Below are 18667 nucleotides of genomic sequence, written 5' to 3'. Positions count from 1 at the left end.
TACTTAATTTTGGAGTTATTTGCGGAAAACTGTCTAAAAAGGTGTTTTTTTATGTTGAAAAATGAACATATTCACTCGCAAATAACTCAAAAAGTATTAATTTAGTGAAAAAACTCGATAGAACAAAAGTTACTTAGAATTAATCAGTTATCCATTATTTTGAATGTATGTTTTTTTGCCCCCGAAGGGGTGGCACTCATACCCAGGGCAAAATCACATATCGACACAATATCCCTTTTTTTCTTTGGCATATATTGAATATTAATGAGCAGTTGTTGCGAAATGTAAAAAAAAAGAAAAATGATCTTTTTACATTGTCGTAATTTATTTTTGGAGTAACTACTTCCCAAAACAACAAATACCTATCTGTAAATTTGTTTTAAGTAAATGGTCGATATAAAGGGGCCTACTTCTTATGGCCGCCTAGGGCCCCATGATGCCTTAAACCGTCACTGTGCTGACTTATGTAAGTAAATTTATTGGTAATTTCTCAGACATAACATATCCGATATCCACTACGTCAATTACTTAAAAAAAATGAATTCATTTGGGAAAATGAACATGAAATTTCTTTTGAAAAATTAAGACAAGTTCTAATTAATAAACCTGTATTACAATTTTATGATATCCTTGATTGACCTATATCAATATTTCAATCAAGGATGATAGAGACAGTAGTTTCAGTAGACGCATCGCAAAACGGGTTAGGTGCTGTGCTTCTTTTGTTTACTTCAATCATCAACTAGTCTAATTAATAAAAGAGGCTGCTTTCATATTTATCCTTTATTTCCTAGGATTATATTGGATTATTACAAAAATCATAGAGAAATAAAGACAAGGAATAAAAACAAGAAATAAAACAAGGAATAAAAACAAGAAATAAAAACAATCTTGTTTTTATTTCTCTATGTTGTAGAATGAATATTATGTATAAATAAACACTAAAAATAAAAATTTATTTATTATTTGTTTTCCAAGCTAGGCTGTCATCTGTCAATAATAGTGGTCTAGTCCGATTAAGGAATTAAGCTTGAAATGAACGAAGCTAAAACGAATAATTTCAATTTCACCAGAGTATGTGAAATGTTAAGTATATGAGTTGGGGCTCTCGATGAAGTGACTGTATACGAGTTGGAGCGTATCCGCTGGGAGGGTTGACATGGAGGGGATATCACATCTCGACCGTCCTTCTCATGGTGGCAGAATTTGTAACTAAACGTCCCCCAAAATCGCACATGACATTGACATGACAAATGTCATCAAATGTCATATGTGAATTATTTATTATTTTTTTATTATAATTAATGTACTTGTAGCAAATACATTAGACTGTAATTAGAGTCTAATTAGCTTTAATTAGAGTCTTAATTAGTAGTTTGTAGGCTTATTTTCTTTTAAAATGCCTCATCACGGTTCTGTGCAGTAATTGATTGTTTGCTTACATGGAGAAATAGTGAAGTGAAATTCTTTCGTTTTCCTAAACTCTAAACCCCAAATGAGGATAGACAAAAGAAATAAATGGATTAAAGCTATTCGGAAACAAAAGTACGTTGTTAACCTTACTTTTATCTATGTATACTGCATGTATATCATTTAAATTATATCAAATTACAATTGTATTATATTAAATTATTATTAACCCTCGGATGTCGACACTGCTGTACACCGTGCCGCATTTTAATAAGTTTTACTAATATTCTTTCCTACACACCACTAACTATTTAGATATGTGTGAGTGACTATCTTTAAAATACTACCTGCAGCTATTGCATTTTTTGTTTTTTATATATGTGACATTAGGTACTGCAGTGTGTCCATTCATGTTACTTTAAACGGATGTGGCAACCAGAGGGTAAAATTACCTTTATTTTTATTATTTACCCTTATATTTATTAATACATTGGATTTATTTTAGTCTATATGGAGCGAACTGGATTCCAAGACATACTGATAGAATATGCAGTGCACATTTTGTTGGAAATATGACATCAAATGATCTCATCCCAGTTATGTACCAACAATATTTCCAAAGGATTACAAACCAAAGATAATTAATCCAGATGCTACTTTAAACAGGTAATGAAAATTAAATCTCTTCATTATTGTTTATTACATTATAATAATGATGTTTTTGTTAAAATTATTATATGTCACACTAAAATAACTATTGGCTGGTTTTACCAACTACAAATAGTAGTTTATTCAATGAATAAAGGTATTCAACCAATTAACTGACATATCCACGTTTCTCTAACTCCAAATAACATTTTATTTATTTATTTATCAAATATCTTGATTAATTTAATAAAAATATTTTCATTTACCTCATATGGTAATATTGAATATTGTATTATACACAATAATATTTTTTTATACTGAATTCTGTAGTGACGTATCCTATACATTTATTTTGAATGTCTTAAAGACTTAAAGGATCAATAAAGTATGACTATGACTATGCTTCTTCTGAAACTGCATATGCTTCTTGATATTGTTAGCATTTTCTTGGCAGAATTATGGCTTTGTTTTTGAATGTCTTCCATCTGCTATCCATTTTCTGCAAAGTTTGACGCATTTTATTTTTACAGTAATTGCAGAAACGATTGGATGTAATGGGTTTGTTTGGTTTGTCGTCAACCACTAGAGCTTCTGAATTGTTATAGTTACAATCATTTTTGGTAAAATTTATTTCAAATGTACAGCTGGTTCCAAAAAAAAACTGATACGACTCTTAAAGCGTATTTTGTAGAAAATTGAGCAGTGTATTTTCTTTTTCTTCTTCTTTTTGTTTTTGGTCTTACTGCAAGGCGATTACCAGCACGATCTTGATGTAGTCTGGCTCTAAGCCATATCAAAATCACTGACTATGTTCTTGTAAAAAGCTTTTGGTGAGGTGTGATATAATGAATATGAGTTTAATTATATTTAATTTATTATATTTTGAAGGATAAATACTTATTATTTACATACTGTCACTGCCAAATCTTAAAATTTGTCAGATAACTTCAACCTCAAAAAATGGCTGTTCTTCTTCTTCTTCTTCCTTTATTGGGTTATAAAAATGGCTGTTTGTTTGTTTATTTTATTATTTGTCTGTCATAATAAATATAATATAATGTCAAACCAATCATACACTGCTCAAAATGATCAAATCTTACTAAGAGTCGTATCAGTTTTTTTAGGAACCAGCTGTACATAGTTGAGAAATTAGTTCATCAAGAGTTTTGTCTTTATCTTTAGTTAATAGCATCCAACTAGACTTGAAGCTTTCATACTGACTAGGTAAAATATGTAGAATTTTGCATGTAATCATTACATCTGGTCTCTTACTTAGTTCCTTCATTTCAAGTCTGTTATTTAGCTCATTGAAAATTTGTTTTAACTTTGCAATGTGTGTTGACACATAACACATCATCTCCAACATTCCCCAATAAAGAAAAGAAATATCAGCAAAGTTTAAACAACTGATTTTTGGAAGAGGCTTCAAACTATTGCTTAAGAGAGAGCCAAGGATCAAAAGTCAATTCTTTGTCCATAATTCTGATACCGTCTAAATCTGATAAATGTCACTGATACCACTAGTTATCAGACTTTTTGCGTTACTATTTGCTTTTCTATAAAAATCAGTTTTGGCTTCATACACTTTTTTTCAGCTTCAGTTGCTGTTCCTGTAATAGGTTCAGGTTTCACTAACTTGCCATCTATCACATCTAAGCAGCCTTCATGGTAGTTCAATGTCTCGTGCATTTTACTTTTCCACATTGGCCAGTCCATTTCTCCATTAAGTTGTTGAATATTGCGTACAAAATCCATTTTCTCGATTTTTCTTTTTCAGCCTTGGAGTTTGGAGGTATTTTTTTTATAAAAACTTTTTCCTATTTTTAATTACCTAATTTTGATTATTACAGTAAAACCTATTAATGGGGGGGGGGGGGAGGAGGCAGTTTCGGATAACAAAAATTTCGGTTAAAAATAACATTGTTTTTTGTATTCTTCTTGTATCAAATTACATAGTATATTCTTGGTCAAAGTTGGTATTAAAAACACTATGAGGTGATTTTGTAATATGTTTAATATTAATTGCAATCTTTAGTTGTATGAAAGCAATGTTGACAAATTAACATCAAATTGTTTCCGATAAAAATTTACTTTTATTGATGAAATTATTAAAACTGTCAGCCGTTTCGGTTAAACGATGTTTCGGTTAACAGAGGTTTAACTGTAATACTAAATTTCAACACTCTTGAAAAAAGTTAAGGTTATTTGTTATTATTTTTAATATTTTAATTATTGTAGGTTTAATTGAACACAGTGCAAAAAAAATATTGAAATAAACTCTTTTTAATTGCAGGTTTAATCGATTGAATGAACGCAGTGCTAAAAAAGTTATTGAAATGAACTCTTCAAAGATTTCTATAGGAATATGGTTAGATAAGTGTGGATTTATTGGAGGCAGCCCTGATGGATTATGTGAAGATGACTACCATCAACACCAAGTGCCTTTACAAGTTGAGGGAGTCCAACAAATCTTTGGTTAATGATATGTATTATAGGAACTATATCGTATATGTTAATGAAAAAAAAAATACAAGTAGTACTGAACACAAAGTGCGGTTAATACAACCAAATTCAAGGCAAATTTAACAAAAAGGAAGGTGTGCCACTTAGTGATATTAATGCCTTCAGAATCGATCATGTATGATGTCAGTGTCGAAAGATTCTGGGAAAACAATATAATATTATTAAAAACATTTTATTTGAATAAATAAGTATACAGCAGAACCTCGATTATCCGTCAGGGCACCGGACCAAGGGTATGACGGATGATTGAAAAGACGGTTAACAGAACATTAAAAAAAAATTAAAAATTCATAGTACAACTTTCAAATTTCAGTTGTATGTTTTGTTTGACAATATAAGAGGGATTTGTGTTGTACAATCGAATCAATTTAAAATATTCTGAAGTCTTTTGTTTGTTTTACTGTTGCTTCACATTTTGCGACGGCTGAATTTCTTAATCAGCGTAAGATCACATGCAATCTACTTTATTGGCTTCTTCTTGTTGAGAATACCACTTGTGCAATGCAGCTTCTCTAGGTTATTGAGGCAAATCTTTGTCAGTTACAATAGGTTCATCAACATATCTACAATCAAATTACAAGTCTGTGTCAGCTTCTGAATCTGTTTGGTCCGCCTTTGTTGCCATTTCAATGATTCCTTTATCTGTCAGCAATAAATAGCCGTTTGTGTCCTCATCACAAATCAAATTAACTTTTTTTATTTTTTTAAATTAAAATTTTTGCTTATGTAATCAATACAACGTCTGTATGTACCCTGACGGTTAACAGAGGTGACGGTTAATGGAGAGACGGATAATCGAGGTTCCACTGTATTTATAGCATTTTCATGTGGAAACAAAACACTTTAAAATATTTTTTTGTTTATTTTGTGTATCTAAACATTATACGTATTGAAGATAGCAAAAAGAGAATATTAATATCTTTATTTAGCAGATATGTGTAGAAAGACTTTTAATTTTAAAGTTTTAATTTTATAATGTTACTTGAAACTAATTCATTCACTCATTGATTCAACAATATTTATTTCAATAATATGAATGGTAAAAACAGAAAAATCAAAGAAGCTGCTCTAATTATGTTACTGAAACCAATTGCGTTGCAAATTCCTCAGCAGAATGCATTAGGATGTGATTATCCAAATTAAAAGAGGGAATAAATAGAAAGAAAATGCCACGATTAGTAAGTAAACAACATATCAAGGATAGATCATCATTTATATTTTAAAATATCATACATGTATTATAAAATCAGATTTTGGTGTTAATTCTGAGAGTAAACTAAATGTAGGATCAAATGCTTACCATACTGGGATAGCAACGTTGAGTTTTTTCTCGTGATTTACTATGGTCACTAAACATGTGAATTTTCTTCTCATCATTGCTGGTGGTAGTTGTTTTAAAGTCAAATCACATGCTATGATTTTTCTTACATGTATTCTTGTTTTAGCAAGTGTTGTGGTGTAAATTGAGCAGTTGTTAAAAAAGGTGGTACAGTTGAACCCGCTTATTAGAATTTCTCGGTTTAAGGAATAGAAATTTGAGGTCTCGAAACGTTTCTACTAGCCACCAGTGATCGGTTATTAGAATATCTCATATGAATACTTTTGCCTTGCATAAGGCTATTCCAATAAGCGGGTTCGACTGTATATTAAACTCAACTGGGCGTGATGACGTAATTGATGATTTTTTAAATGAGACTATAGGTCACATGTTAGCTCATTTGAAAGGTTATTCAATTCTCTATTCAGTAATATAAACAACAATATAATTATTGTTTATTGAGGAAGCAAATGGGAAACTAAAAATCATTTATTAGTAATTATTAAGTCACCTGATACCATCTGCTCTAATATACCACAATTTTTTACTTCAATTCAGTATTTTCTTGTCAAACACTGAATCTTACTTGCATAAGTAACTACTCCATTGGGAGTCACTCCAATTAGACATTTTAAAATATTTCTATAAGTTTTTCCTATTTTTTGGTTGGTTACAATAGATTTCTGTGCAGTCTAAAAATATTTTACAACTTATAAAATTTTTGAAACATGTTGGCATAAATAGTTTATTTTTATTCCTGCTGGGATTTTCCTTCATAATATTTTTAAATAATATTTCATGTAGGGTGGATAACAGGTGTAGAAAATTCATTCACAAGATTTAGTTTATATTGACCACAGCCCAATATTGATAATAATTTAATTGGCATAAATCCATTAACTCCTATAAACACATAGGTACTTGTAAATACATCTTTGCATGGCAAACCAGTATAAAGCATAAAAATGAAAAACAAGAAGACAACTTCTTTGCACTATCTACTGCTTCCTGAGGTTCTTTGACATTCTACGTCCCTCAAAAAGTAATTTTCACCTTCCATAGTTGCAACCACAGGAATCTGAGTAGCTTCATTGGTCGTGACTTTCTTCTTCACTTCTCACTGGGGAAGTAGGTGGACTTGCAACGAGAGGTACTGGGTTTTGGTAAGGACTCCTGGAAAGTACTGACTAATGTTTCATTTTCCACATTTTGAATTTGATTTCTGCAAAATTTCAATAGTTGTGATCATATTGATGATGAAATATTCAATTCATTTCCAAGTGCCAACATTGAGCCAAGAAACAACTTTAACATAACATTGCCAACATCAACACAGTGAGCATGAAACTTTTAGGGTCCTTGTATTCTGTTCTGCATCAGTAAAAAGGAATGAACTTCAGTATAAATGCTTTATTTTCTCATTTTATTATGGTCACAATTCAAGATCTACATTTTAGAATTTATGATGTTACTTTATATAAAAATAGTCTATGTTTACAGGCCAGCTATATATTTTATTAAGGATCTTAGCTGATGGTCTGAAGGCTTCTTAAGGTGCTGTCTTGAGTTCTTTACAATCTTCAGTAGGGGTCAGATGGTAGGTCCAAATAAGACAATATGGTTACCTGATGAATCTAAGATTTTCAGTGGATGGTTACCTAGGGAACTGTTAATTTTCTGTAATGCTCATTGTTGAGGGTTAGAGCCATGCCCTTCTCCTGGCTGCCTAGAAGAGAAATAGAGATGTAGACAACCTGCAGCACAAATTTATGAAGGGTCGCTACCACCCAAGTCTACAAAACTATAATATTCCTTGTCAACAGTACAGAAAAATTTACAAGTTACTTTTGAACTAAAGTTATAACTAAAATGATTTAACTTAAATACCCCTTAATCAGAAAAAACAATTCTCTTTTAAATTAATTGAATCCCAAATATTTCTTTAAAATTAACAAATTTTCCAACTAATAAATCAAACTTGAAAATAATTATTATTGTTTAACACAACTGCTGATATATCAATGAATTAGCATTCACGGAAAATAAATACCCTAAAAATATTTTCTTTACCTAATTCGAAAATTAATCAATAAAATCAGAAAACCTACTTACTAACTAGGTCTCTTTAGGTTTCACCTACTTTGAGTCTACAAATGAACCTGAATGGGACCAGCATGGTATTTATATGAGCAAAAGAATTTACCTAAGATCAATATACAACAGACAATGACTAGGTAGGTATTTTTATTAACCCTCTAACTGGCAAGATTCTAAAAATTATTCTATTTAGCTGGGTATATTTTTCAAGTTTAATAATGTATTTAGAAACCTAGAAATGCTATTAAAATTTAATTATCAATTTTTGTTTGGCTCCCAGGTAAAATCAAGTAAAGGGGTCCTCAGGTGCCCCTTGCCGGTTTAAGTGAAAAATATAAAGGTTGAACGGAACATTGATTTGAGCGGTTTTTACTAAAATAAACAAACAGAACAGAATAGGTGTAAACTATTTTTATGGGACAATTATAAAAACAGTCTCTGGCATTAGAACAACATAAATGAATATCACATTTGCTACACATACATTGAATTTTCAACACATTGCAAAATTTACATTTTTTTACCATCCTCTTTGCTGAGCTAAAGTGGAAAGTGATCAATACTGTCACTGCGAATGTCATCAATGGGATGTTTTGCTTTTTTCCAATCAGTTTCAACAGAATCCATAAGTTCTTGGATTTCATCTTCGGTCATTACCAACAAATCAAACTGTTTCTTTCTCAAGTTGATATTGAATGCCATTTCAAGAAGCAAAATATACCTACAAATAAGTGATCAAATGTTGGAAAATAATAGCACAACCACACACAATAAATTGAGACGAAACTTCAAATAAACGTGCAAGGTGTCCCTGAGGAACCCTTTCTATTTTCGTTATTTATCCACACTCAGAATATTTGTTTTGTAATAATTCCAATATATAGTGAAACTCGAAGCTGTAAACCATTCATAATAAAATGTTTGCACTAAATTCAGAGTACTTGCAGTATCAAAATTTTACTTCGAAAAAAAAAATTAACGAGAGATATTTGTTCTGCATTCACCTCAACCTGTCGCACAAAACTGAGGCAGAAATGTAATTATATGACGTAATGAATTTAGAATGTGTTTGAAACGTCTCTAGAAGAACTAGAGAAGAAGATTCAAAACAGTTTGTGGCTATATTAATTTTACCTGTAGTTTAAATAAATATTAAGTGAAGGGACCCTCAGTGACCTCTTGCCAGTTAGAGGGTTAAGACTAATAAACTTAGGCTACAATAATTTAAAAAGAATGACTGTTTTACTGTAAATATAACAATTTAAAATGAAAATGGCAAACTAACAGTATTTTCTCAATAAATACTATTTGAGATAATGGAAATAACTTTTGAAATTTGAATCTAGCATCACTATCTACATTATCATAAAATTGAAAATTTATATACCGGGCGGACAAAGAACATATTATAAATTGACTGAATAATAAATATCATATTAATAAGAAAATGAACACAGCAAATAAAAGGGTCTCTGAAAATAAATTCTAGAGAACAGCTGATTGGCATGCTAAAACATTGAAATAGATATTTCAACACAAGTAAAATTACTTACTTTACTCTTTTAATTTAGATGTAAAGGTTAATTGTCCATCAAAAAAACCTTTGGCTTGATATGCTCTAAAAATGTTTGGTCATTTTGTTGGTCAGAATTCACAAAGTGGCACCAGCAAACTAAAGAATGGTTCCCTATCTTTCCGTCTGTGAGTCAATAGTAATAAAGGGATAAATTCAGTTCTTTACTATCACTATATTTTCTTACTTAGTAATGAAATCTACCTCTTTTTTTCAACTAGATCCTTTGTAAACATAAAGAATCTACATAACCATCTTTCATTATAGTGTTTACAGTCCGGGGCAAAGCAAATTATCATTTTTATTATAAAAAATAGAATGGTTTACAAAAGTTCACCCTTTTGCTTGGAGAATATCACTAAAAAACTATATTTCATCGAAATTTAAGACCGAATTACGGTGATATCTTAAAAAATACTCTAATTAAATAGAGAAAGCAAAATTTCAACATTATAGGAATTAAAAACACTTAAGATTAGGAGGACAAACATTGTCTTTTCAACTTTTGTTTACAAAATGATCAGTCGCAACGGTCGCAACCTCACATTTCGGCTGTTAACCTCAAAATCTCTTCCTAAATTTGAATATCGAAATTATATTTATGTAGTATATCAGACATTTTCTACCATATAGGTAGAGTATTTATAGTAAATTTCTATTAATGTATTGATACATTAGCACAAAATCAGTAGTTAAATTTTAAAAAATCTCTTGTTTTTGTAAATCACCCATAAGGAATACACATAAGGTCGTCCCCCAAAATTTCAGAATGTACCACGTGACCTATTGTCAAGTTAACGCTCCCAGCGGATAGGACATGCGCGTGACGTTTGACAAGTTCAAGGTTTTAGGTGAATTGGACGGGGCCCTTTAAAAATAGTATTTGTAGAAGGTCGCTAAATAGCCATAGTAAAAAGTCAATTTTTCTTCTTCTGGTTTTATAAAATTGACATAATAAAATTTGAAGACATTTGACCGTGCATTCGTGCAATTTCCGGTAAAGATAAACCATTTGATGATTTAATTAATAAAGGTAAATTACAAAGTGAGTACCAAATTTTAAGCATCTTTAGTCGATACAATGGCTCTTGGATCGAAAAAGCGTATTATGGTAGAAACAAAAAATTTATCGAAAGACCCTCCTCCCGGTATTAGTGCAACACCTGATGAATCAAACTGCAGATACTTTCATGTAGTCATGGCAGGCCCTTCTGGATCCCCTTACGAAGGTGGGTTATTTAAGTTGGAATTATTTTTACCGGAGAACTATCCAATGTCCCCTCCAAATGTGAGGTTTCTGACAAAAATATATCACCCTAATATAGATAAGCTAGGAAGAATATGTTTAGATATTTTAAAGGACCAGTGGTCGCCAGCTCTTCAAGTTAGAACAGTTCTCTTATCTGTTCAAGCATTACTAAGCAGCCCGAATCCTGATGATCCTCTTGCAAACGATGTTGCTAATATGTGGAAAAGTAGAGAACAGGATGCAGTGCTCAAAGCGAAGGAATGGACAAGACTGTATGCTATGGAATAATCTCCAATAATGTCACAAGACTGACTGTGATACTATGTATTAACATGTTAAATGTTATAATAATATATTTTGTTTTAATGTGATGTTTCTTCATATTGACTATAAATAAGTAGTGTTTTTTAAAAAAATTTGTATCATTTAGTGACTTGAAAGTTGTTTTGGGTGGAGGAGACTAACAGATATTCTTATTTACATCATATTAAGTAAGTAAACCTCTGTAACTCGTTTCATATTTCAGAAGACTGTAGAATTTAAAATTTGTTAACACATTCACTGCCACTGTCGCCAAAAGGCATAGTCAGGTGCCACTGAACACCTTTTGGTGTTCATAAATTCATAACCTGTGGAATTAAATAGAGTTCTTTTCGTATTGGCTCCATATAAAAGTAACTGAATATAAGTGGCAACAAATGTGTTAATAGGTATTTCTTTTGTATGTTTACTTAAAAATTTGCTTAATATGATAAATAATTATTTATACTAGATTCATTATGCAAACTGGACCCAAAATAACTAAACATTAAACTATCTTTCTTACAGACTCTTAGTATTATATTTCATTTTTGTCGTTTCATGTAATTTTTATATCCATATCCCAACCTGTTCCTGTTTCACCAATATATGTTTTAATTTGATTGTTTTAAAACTAAAGGTATCAAGTTGCTATATTACTTAAAAATATGTTTAATAGTAGTATTGTTAACACATTAAGACCTGTGTGTCACTGATGCTGTCTCACGGTGCTGTGATCTTGTTGGACTGCGAGAGCTTCTGGGTGTGTCTCACAGCTACATTTTACATCAGACTGCGTGAGCAGGTGCAAGTTATGAATCATGAAAAACAGCCTTATGGACTTGTACAAATCATTCATCATTCTCTTTGCCTTATCCCTATGCAGGGTCAGCTTCCCTAATTGCATTTCTCCACACAATTCTATCTTGGGTCATATCAATGTCGATCCCCTTTACCAACATGTCCTGCCTTATCGTCTCCCCCCAGGTCTTCTTTGCTGTTCCTCTCCTACTCCTTCCAGGAATCTGCACTTCAGCTATTCTTCGTATTGGGTGATTAACGTCTCGACGTTGAACATGACCAAACCATCTTAACCTATGCTCTCTCATTTTGGCATCAATTGGTGCCAAATATTTGTACCAATATTTATTTATATTTTATGTTTATATTTATGTACAAATATTTGTACCAATATTTATTTATATTTGTACAAATATTTATTCTAAACAAAAATAAAGCTTAGGTTTGCTTTTATAATTGTTGTAAAATCGTCTGCATCTGAAAAATCACTGCTCCCAAACAGGCTATTAATATCTTCATCTAACATCACCTCATGGTATAGTTTTTTTATCCCAGCTCTTGTTCGGCTTAAAAAAAAGATATAGGTACTACGCTATTTATACAACTTTCAAATTATGTGTTCAACAATTACTTGTAAAGTAATGCAATATTCACAACTAACCTTCAACACCTTGATTTAGTCAAATAAGAACCAACAATCATTGATGACATCTATACTCCAGGCAAGGTGAGCCATCTGTGTCTATCACTTTATTGCTATATAAATGAAACACAATTGCCTAAATTTAAATGGAAATTATATTGTGGGTTATTTAAAGGCTCATAATTGATAATCTTAAGTAAAATTAATTTCCAGTCCCCAGTAAAAAGATGTCATGCTGGGGCTGAATGTGTTAAAAATCTTGTTAATATTAGTCGTATTATTAACCTTCCAGTAGGTACGCCCTTCAATTTCTCTTTAGCAGATGCTTGTCGTAAATTTTATGTCTTTTTTTAACTGATGTTTTCGTTAAATAAATGTTTGGAAATTATTGTAAGGATATAAAAAAAATTATGTTTTACAGTATATTAATCTAATTTTTTTTAATTTTTGTTTACAAAACAAACAACAAAAGCATCTGACTATTGTTCAAAATCAACATTATAGTTCTTTCAATAATTGCAAACCATCTCACCATCACAGAATGCTTCTTGCACATAAATGATTTATAATGGCAACACTGCATTGAACCTAATGCTGGATTTACACTCAGTTCAGTTGGACATGGAGGTGGGCAGCATGAGTCTGTAAATAGGTCACTCGTACTGTAACTGCTCATGCTGCACGGCGCTCCCTCAATTGTCAGTTTTTTGGGACAGAAGTCAAAGGATAGGCACAAAGGATATGCAGAGCGAGTGTATCATATTCAGTCACACTTGCCACCGGCAAGTGAGCAGGACGATGCTGTCGTCACATCCATCCTTGGGGGTCATTCGATAAATGAGTTGTGAGGACTGATGTGAACACTTCACTCGTGTCAATATTGTATTTCTGGCAGCGGCAGAAGCAGTGGCAAAGACTGAGTGTAAATCCAGCATAAGGATCTGTGCACACACCACACTTTGGAAGGTTTCTATTTTTTTCTTCAATAGGTTTAACCTCCCGACCATAAGCAACCTTGAGGGCACTTATATCTTGATGTAACTATCTGCAAATTTTTCAGGAAAACTCTTCGATATTTTAGAAGCCTTGGCTGGACAGGCAAATTTCAATAAAATTTATATAAGGGCCTTACCCATTATTACAAAATAATATAAAAGCTCAAATATACATTATAACCTCAAAATAAATTATAAAAATATGTAACTACACTTAGTTAAATCACAAAATGATAACATATCACACACAATATTAAACATTGACAATTATTTGGCCACTTAACATTAAATCACCTAGCTACCTATATATACTTATAAATTGGTGTTCTGCCCTGAGCATTAAATCCTTAATAAAGCACATAAAGCATCTTTGAGTTACACTGAAATCAATGTTTGGAGATAAGTTGTTGGCTGCCCTTACAGACCTTGAACTAAAACTATTATGCTTTACATTAGTTCTACATAAAGGTTGATGGAACATTAGGTGAAATCTAGTATTCCTTAACTACACTGCCAAGCCAATAGAGTACAGTAGATATAGGCAATCAGCAATACCATTAAAAATTTTGTAAAGATTCTGCAAGTCCCTACATTGTCTACGAATCTGAAGAGGGAGAGAAAATCTCGTGTGAAGTGAATCATAGTTGTAATGGTAGTTATCAAGGGGATCCACTCCAGCCTTAAAGCCCAAGTACTGCAAAAATCTTCTTTGCACTTGTTCTAACTTGTGTACATGGCATGCATAGAGGTGATTCCAGATTGAAGAAGCATATTCCGAAAGGGGCCTGACCAATGAACAATACAATAGACGGATTGCTGAGAGATTTGGGAAATCTCTTGTACATCTCCTGACAAAACTAACCATTTTAAGGGCTCTAGAAACAATCTGTGAGATATGAAATTTGAAGGATAGAGCATTGTCAAATAAGACTCCAAGATCCTTAGTAGCTGACATATTGATCAGGATGGTGTTAGAAATTGCATAGGAAAAAGCCAAGAGGAAGCGCCTTTTAGAGAAATACATAGTAAGACATTTGTTTGGGTCTAAATCCATGCAATTTCTTTCACACAAGTCTGGACAAATCTGACTGCAAGTTGATACAATCAGTAGTAGAAGAGACAGTTTTGAAGCATTTTGTGATCCGTCAAAATAGATCGCACACAAAATAGGCCCGGTCAAGACAGCTCCGGCGAAAACACCCCCCATAAAAAGTTTTTCCTTTTAACGGAGTACCATTTATTTTAAAGCACTATTCTAATTGGGAAATAAGCCACATTTTAGCTTAAAAAAATTATTTTATTAACGTTTCGACTCCCACTTCAGACGTCGTTGTCATACAAAATATTAATAAATTAAAAAATGTTGTTACTTAGTAAAAAAATTCTAAGAATTTAATTTAATCTGACTCATTCATATCGGCAATTCAGACATACAGTATGGTGCAAATGAAAGGAATAAATTCGTTATTTCGTAAACCCGCGACGTTTAGGATAAATCCTGAAACAGGTCGATTTTTATTTTTAAATTACGATATTTTGGTATATATGTCATACTAGTGACGTCATCCATCTGGGCGTGATGACGTAATCGATGATTTTTTTAAATGAGAATAGGGGTCGTGTGCTAGCTCATTTGAAAGGTTATTTAATTATCTATTCAGTAATATAAACAATTACATAATGTAATTGTTATGATTAAAACTTTATTGAGTCTAAAATCTTAATACAAAAAAAACATTAAGTTATCGAAATTTAAAGAAACGTTGAGAGTTAAAGTCTTTATTACACGTCTTCACTTTTCAATGTCTTGGATTCGAATGTTGAATTGTCGAATGACTGAAAATGCCCTGGCCTCTCTCTGAGTACCTACCACCACCTCGAGTCCATGTGGTAGTGGGGTCGGGTACAATCGACACCAGTCGATCATGCCGTGGTGTGGAAAGACAGGGCCGGCTCGGTTTGCTACAGTCTCCCCCTCTGGCGAGGAAGGCGTCTCGACGAGTCGCCAGTAGTTGGAATAGCTCGAGAAGACTCTGTAGGAGTATGGGTAGCTGGTCCCTGTTTCTTGGGTCGTCCTCGCTTACGTAGTGTCCTTACGGGCTCAGCCGTAATAGTGTCGCCCTCCTGAAATGGAGCAAGGGCGCTAGAGTGGTATACACCTAGTGGGGTGCTCTTATCCCTGGGGTCTACGATTGTATAACTTGTAGGCCCATGCTGCTTTAAGATTTCGTACGGTCCGTCCCTTCTAGGGGCAAGTTTAGCAGAATACCCCTGCTGCGTATTGCTGAGGAAGTGGCAGCGTAGTAACACCTTATCACCTTGTTTATACTTTGGGTCAGGCCGTCGTTTCGCATTTTCATATGCTTGATTACGATCTTGACGCTCTTCAGTAATACTCTGTGCAAGCTTAAGTGAGGTTGCTAATTGCTGCAACCTGGGCCTGGATTCCGTGCACTGTAGATATCTACATGTCGCTTTCTATCGATGTCAATTTTCGTAAAAATATTTGAATTTTTAGCTTTAATTGAATTATTTTCTAGTTTTACTAGGTTATAATCTAATTGATGTTGAAGTGACACTTAATGAAACAAGAAAATATTTGAATTAAAACTAAAAATTAAAATATATTGACATCGCACCGATCGCTTTCTATGAATGTCAATATATTTGAATTTTTAGTTTTAATTCAAATATTTTCTTGTTTTACTAAGTGTCACTTCAGCATCAATTAGAGTATAACCTAGCAAAACTAGAAAATAATTCAATTAAAGCTAAAAATTCAAATATTTTTACGAAAATTGACATCTATAGAAAGCGAGGTGTAGATATCTACAGTGCACGGAATCCGGGCCCTGGGGGTAATCTCTGCAACGAAGTTTTCGTTTTGTACTATGACACTTAAGTCATTAGTTACTTCTTGCACAGTTCGGAGCTCGCGTCCGAAAGTTAGGTAGGCGGCAGTATAGCCTGTGCTCTGGCAGTTTGCTGTATTTAAGGCAAAACGTATGGCGGGTATGTGTTCACACCATGTTGTGTGTTCTCTTCCAACCAATATTCCAAGTTGAACCTTTAAGTCTCGGTTCTTTCTTTCAACGGGATTAGCTTCGGCGTGATACATGGGAATAAAGGACTGTTTGATTCCCAAACAAAATGTAAGCTGCTGAACTACGGCCGAAACGAACTGTACCCCATTGTCGCTTAAAATTCTGCGGGGTAGACCATAACGCAGGAATATATCCTCCAAAGGGACTTGTGCACAAGCTTCAGCGGTTGCGTCGGTCAACGAGAATAGTTCCACCCAGCAACTTGCCGTGTCTTCTACAATAAAAATCCACCGTTTGCCTCTTTTGGATGTGGGCAGAGGTCCGAATAAGTCGATGGCTAGTACTTCAAATCTCTGGTTAGTTGTGGATGTTTGATGTCCAGGGGGTTTCCTGTTGGCTAATTTATATCTTTGACAGTCTAGGCAGTGGGCAACATGTTTGGTAATACACTGCCTCATTTTCGGCCAGTAGTACCGTCTTGAGATTCTATGGAAGGTCTTCTCAACACCATAATGTCCTGCTATCGGATCGTCATGGTATGCTTGTAAAATATTATTCCACTGGGATTCGGGAACTACCAATCTGGCGTCGTCGTCTTCCTGTTCTTCACTGTATCGATAGAGTACGCCTCTATGCAACAGGTATCCTCGATTGAACCATTTTTGGTGTGCCTCCAAATCCTCTATGTTTTCTAATGCATTCACTATGATTTTCAATTCGGCGTCTGCCAATTGCTCCTCGCGGATCTCTTTTTCGCTTCGTACGGGTAAGTCGATCTGCACGCTGCATACGCTACAGTTTTCAGTGTGCTGTGAACATGGCGGCCTAGATAGAAAGTCGGCAACAGTATTGGTTCTACCAGGCGAGTACTGAATCTTTAGATTGTAGGATTGTAGCTGCAAGCTCCATCTTGCTAATCGACCGCTGGGAGTCTTTAGTGTCATTAACCATCTAAGCGGCTGGTGATCGGTTATGAGAATGGTTTCTGCGTCTTCTATATATCCCCTAAACCTGGCTACAGCCCACACGATAGCGAGGGCTTCTCGCTCCGTCGTCGAGTAGTTCCTTTCCGCACTGGTGAGTAAGCGACTTGCATATTCTATGGGATGTTCTTCCTCCTTCTCCCCCTGGACCAAAACTGCTCCAATTGCGTAGGCACTAGCATCTGTTTTAATTATAAAAGGGATAGCATCATCAGCTTGTCTCAGAATAGGTGACGTGGACAGGCACATCTTAAGACTATCGAAGGCTCTCCCTTCTTGCTCACCCCACTTCCAGATGGATTTCCTTTTGGTGAGATTGGTTAATGGTCGGGCTATATGAGCGAAGTTCGGTATAAATCTCCTATACCACGAGCATGTTTGTATAAACGAAAGAAGTTGTTTAACGGTTTTTGGTGCCGGTAACGACACGATCGCCTCCGTTTTACTTGGATCCATATTGATTCCATCTCTTGTTATTATATGTCCCAGGTATGGGATAGTAGCGCAACTAAAGTTGCATTTTAATCGGTTTACTCTAAGTCTATATTGTCTAAGACGTTCAAAGACCAATTAATTCTAGGTCGCAGATATGCTGCTCGAAGCTAACAGATCTTATTATTAAATCGTCTAAATATGTTAGTAGTGACACTGTGTGCAGACTGGCTGTAAAACGGTCCATCAGTCGTTGGAACGTTGAAGGGGCATTGCAAAGACCAAATGCCATTCGGTTAAAGCGGTAGACTCCAAATGGAGTTATGAATCCTGTTTTGTTTCTATCTTCTTCGTGGATCTCGATCTGCCAATATCCTGACTGAAGGTCAAGGCTTGACATATATGGGCAACCTTTTGCGGCGTGTAATAGATCGTCGACTCTAGGTAACGGGTAGTGATCCGGGATCGTAATACTGTTCAGGCGTCTGTAGTCTACACATACTCTAAGATCGTTGTTCTTTTTGGGAACCAAAACCACTGGAGATACCCAAGGGGTGTCACTCTCTTCAATAATGCCTTTTGCTAGCATGTCATCTAATTTGTCGCGAAGGATCGCTTGGCGGGATGAATTCAGCCTGTAAGGTGCACTGG

At 33.9% G+C, this 18667-nt stretch overlaps 1 protein-coding gene and 2 long non-coding RNA genes across 3 annotated transcripts; 2 read left to right on the top strand and 1 right to left on the bottom strand.

The window, feature by feature from the left end:
* The first annotated feature begins 1244 nt into the window (after positions 1-1244).
* Positions 1245-5432, top strand: LOC126879568 (uncharacterized). The gene is made up of 3 exons (XR_007696124.1): positions 1245-1545; positions 1916-2076; positions 4352-5432. It is a non-coding gene; the product is annotated as an uncharacterized LOC126879568 (long non-coding RNA).
* Positions 5433-7294: 1862 nt separating this feature from the next.
* LOC126879567 (uncharacterized) lies at positions 7295-10052 on the bottom strand. The gene is made up of 3 exons (XR_007696123.1): positions 9550-10052; positions 8511-8717; positions 7295-7625 (listed from the first exon to the last, which is right to left on the bottom strand). It is a non-coding gene; the product is annotated as an uncharacterized LOC126879567 (long non-coding RNA).
* Positions 10053-10447: 395 nt separating this feature from the next.
* LOC114326386 (ubiquitin-conjugating enzyme E2 N) lies at positions 10448-11647 on the top strand. The gene has a single exon (XM_028274746.2). It carries the CDS (start codon positions 10651-10653, stop codon positions 11104-11106), a length of 456 nt encoding a protein of 151 aa, XP_028130547.1. The 5' UTR covers positions 10448-10650; the 3' UTR covers positions 11107-11647.
* Positions 11648-18667: the final 7020 nt, after the last annotated feature.

The sequence above is a fragment of the Diabrotica virgifera genome, chromosome 2 (assembly GCF_917563875.1).
Source record: "Diabrotica virgifera virgifera chromosome 2, PGI_DIABVI_V3a".
Classification (NCBI taxonomy): Eukaryota; Metazoa; Arthropoda; class Insecta; order Coleoptera; family Chrysomelidae; genus Diabrotica; species Diabrotica virgifera.
This window is presented reverse-complemented; position numbering and strand designations above follow the sequence as displayed.

Coding starts and splice junctions, on each gene's coding strand:
- LOC114326386 (XM_028274746.2), top strand. CDS start 10,651: ATGGCTCTTGGATCGAAAAAGCGTATTATGGTAGAAACAAAAAATTTA.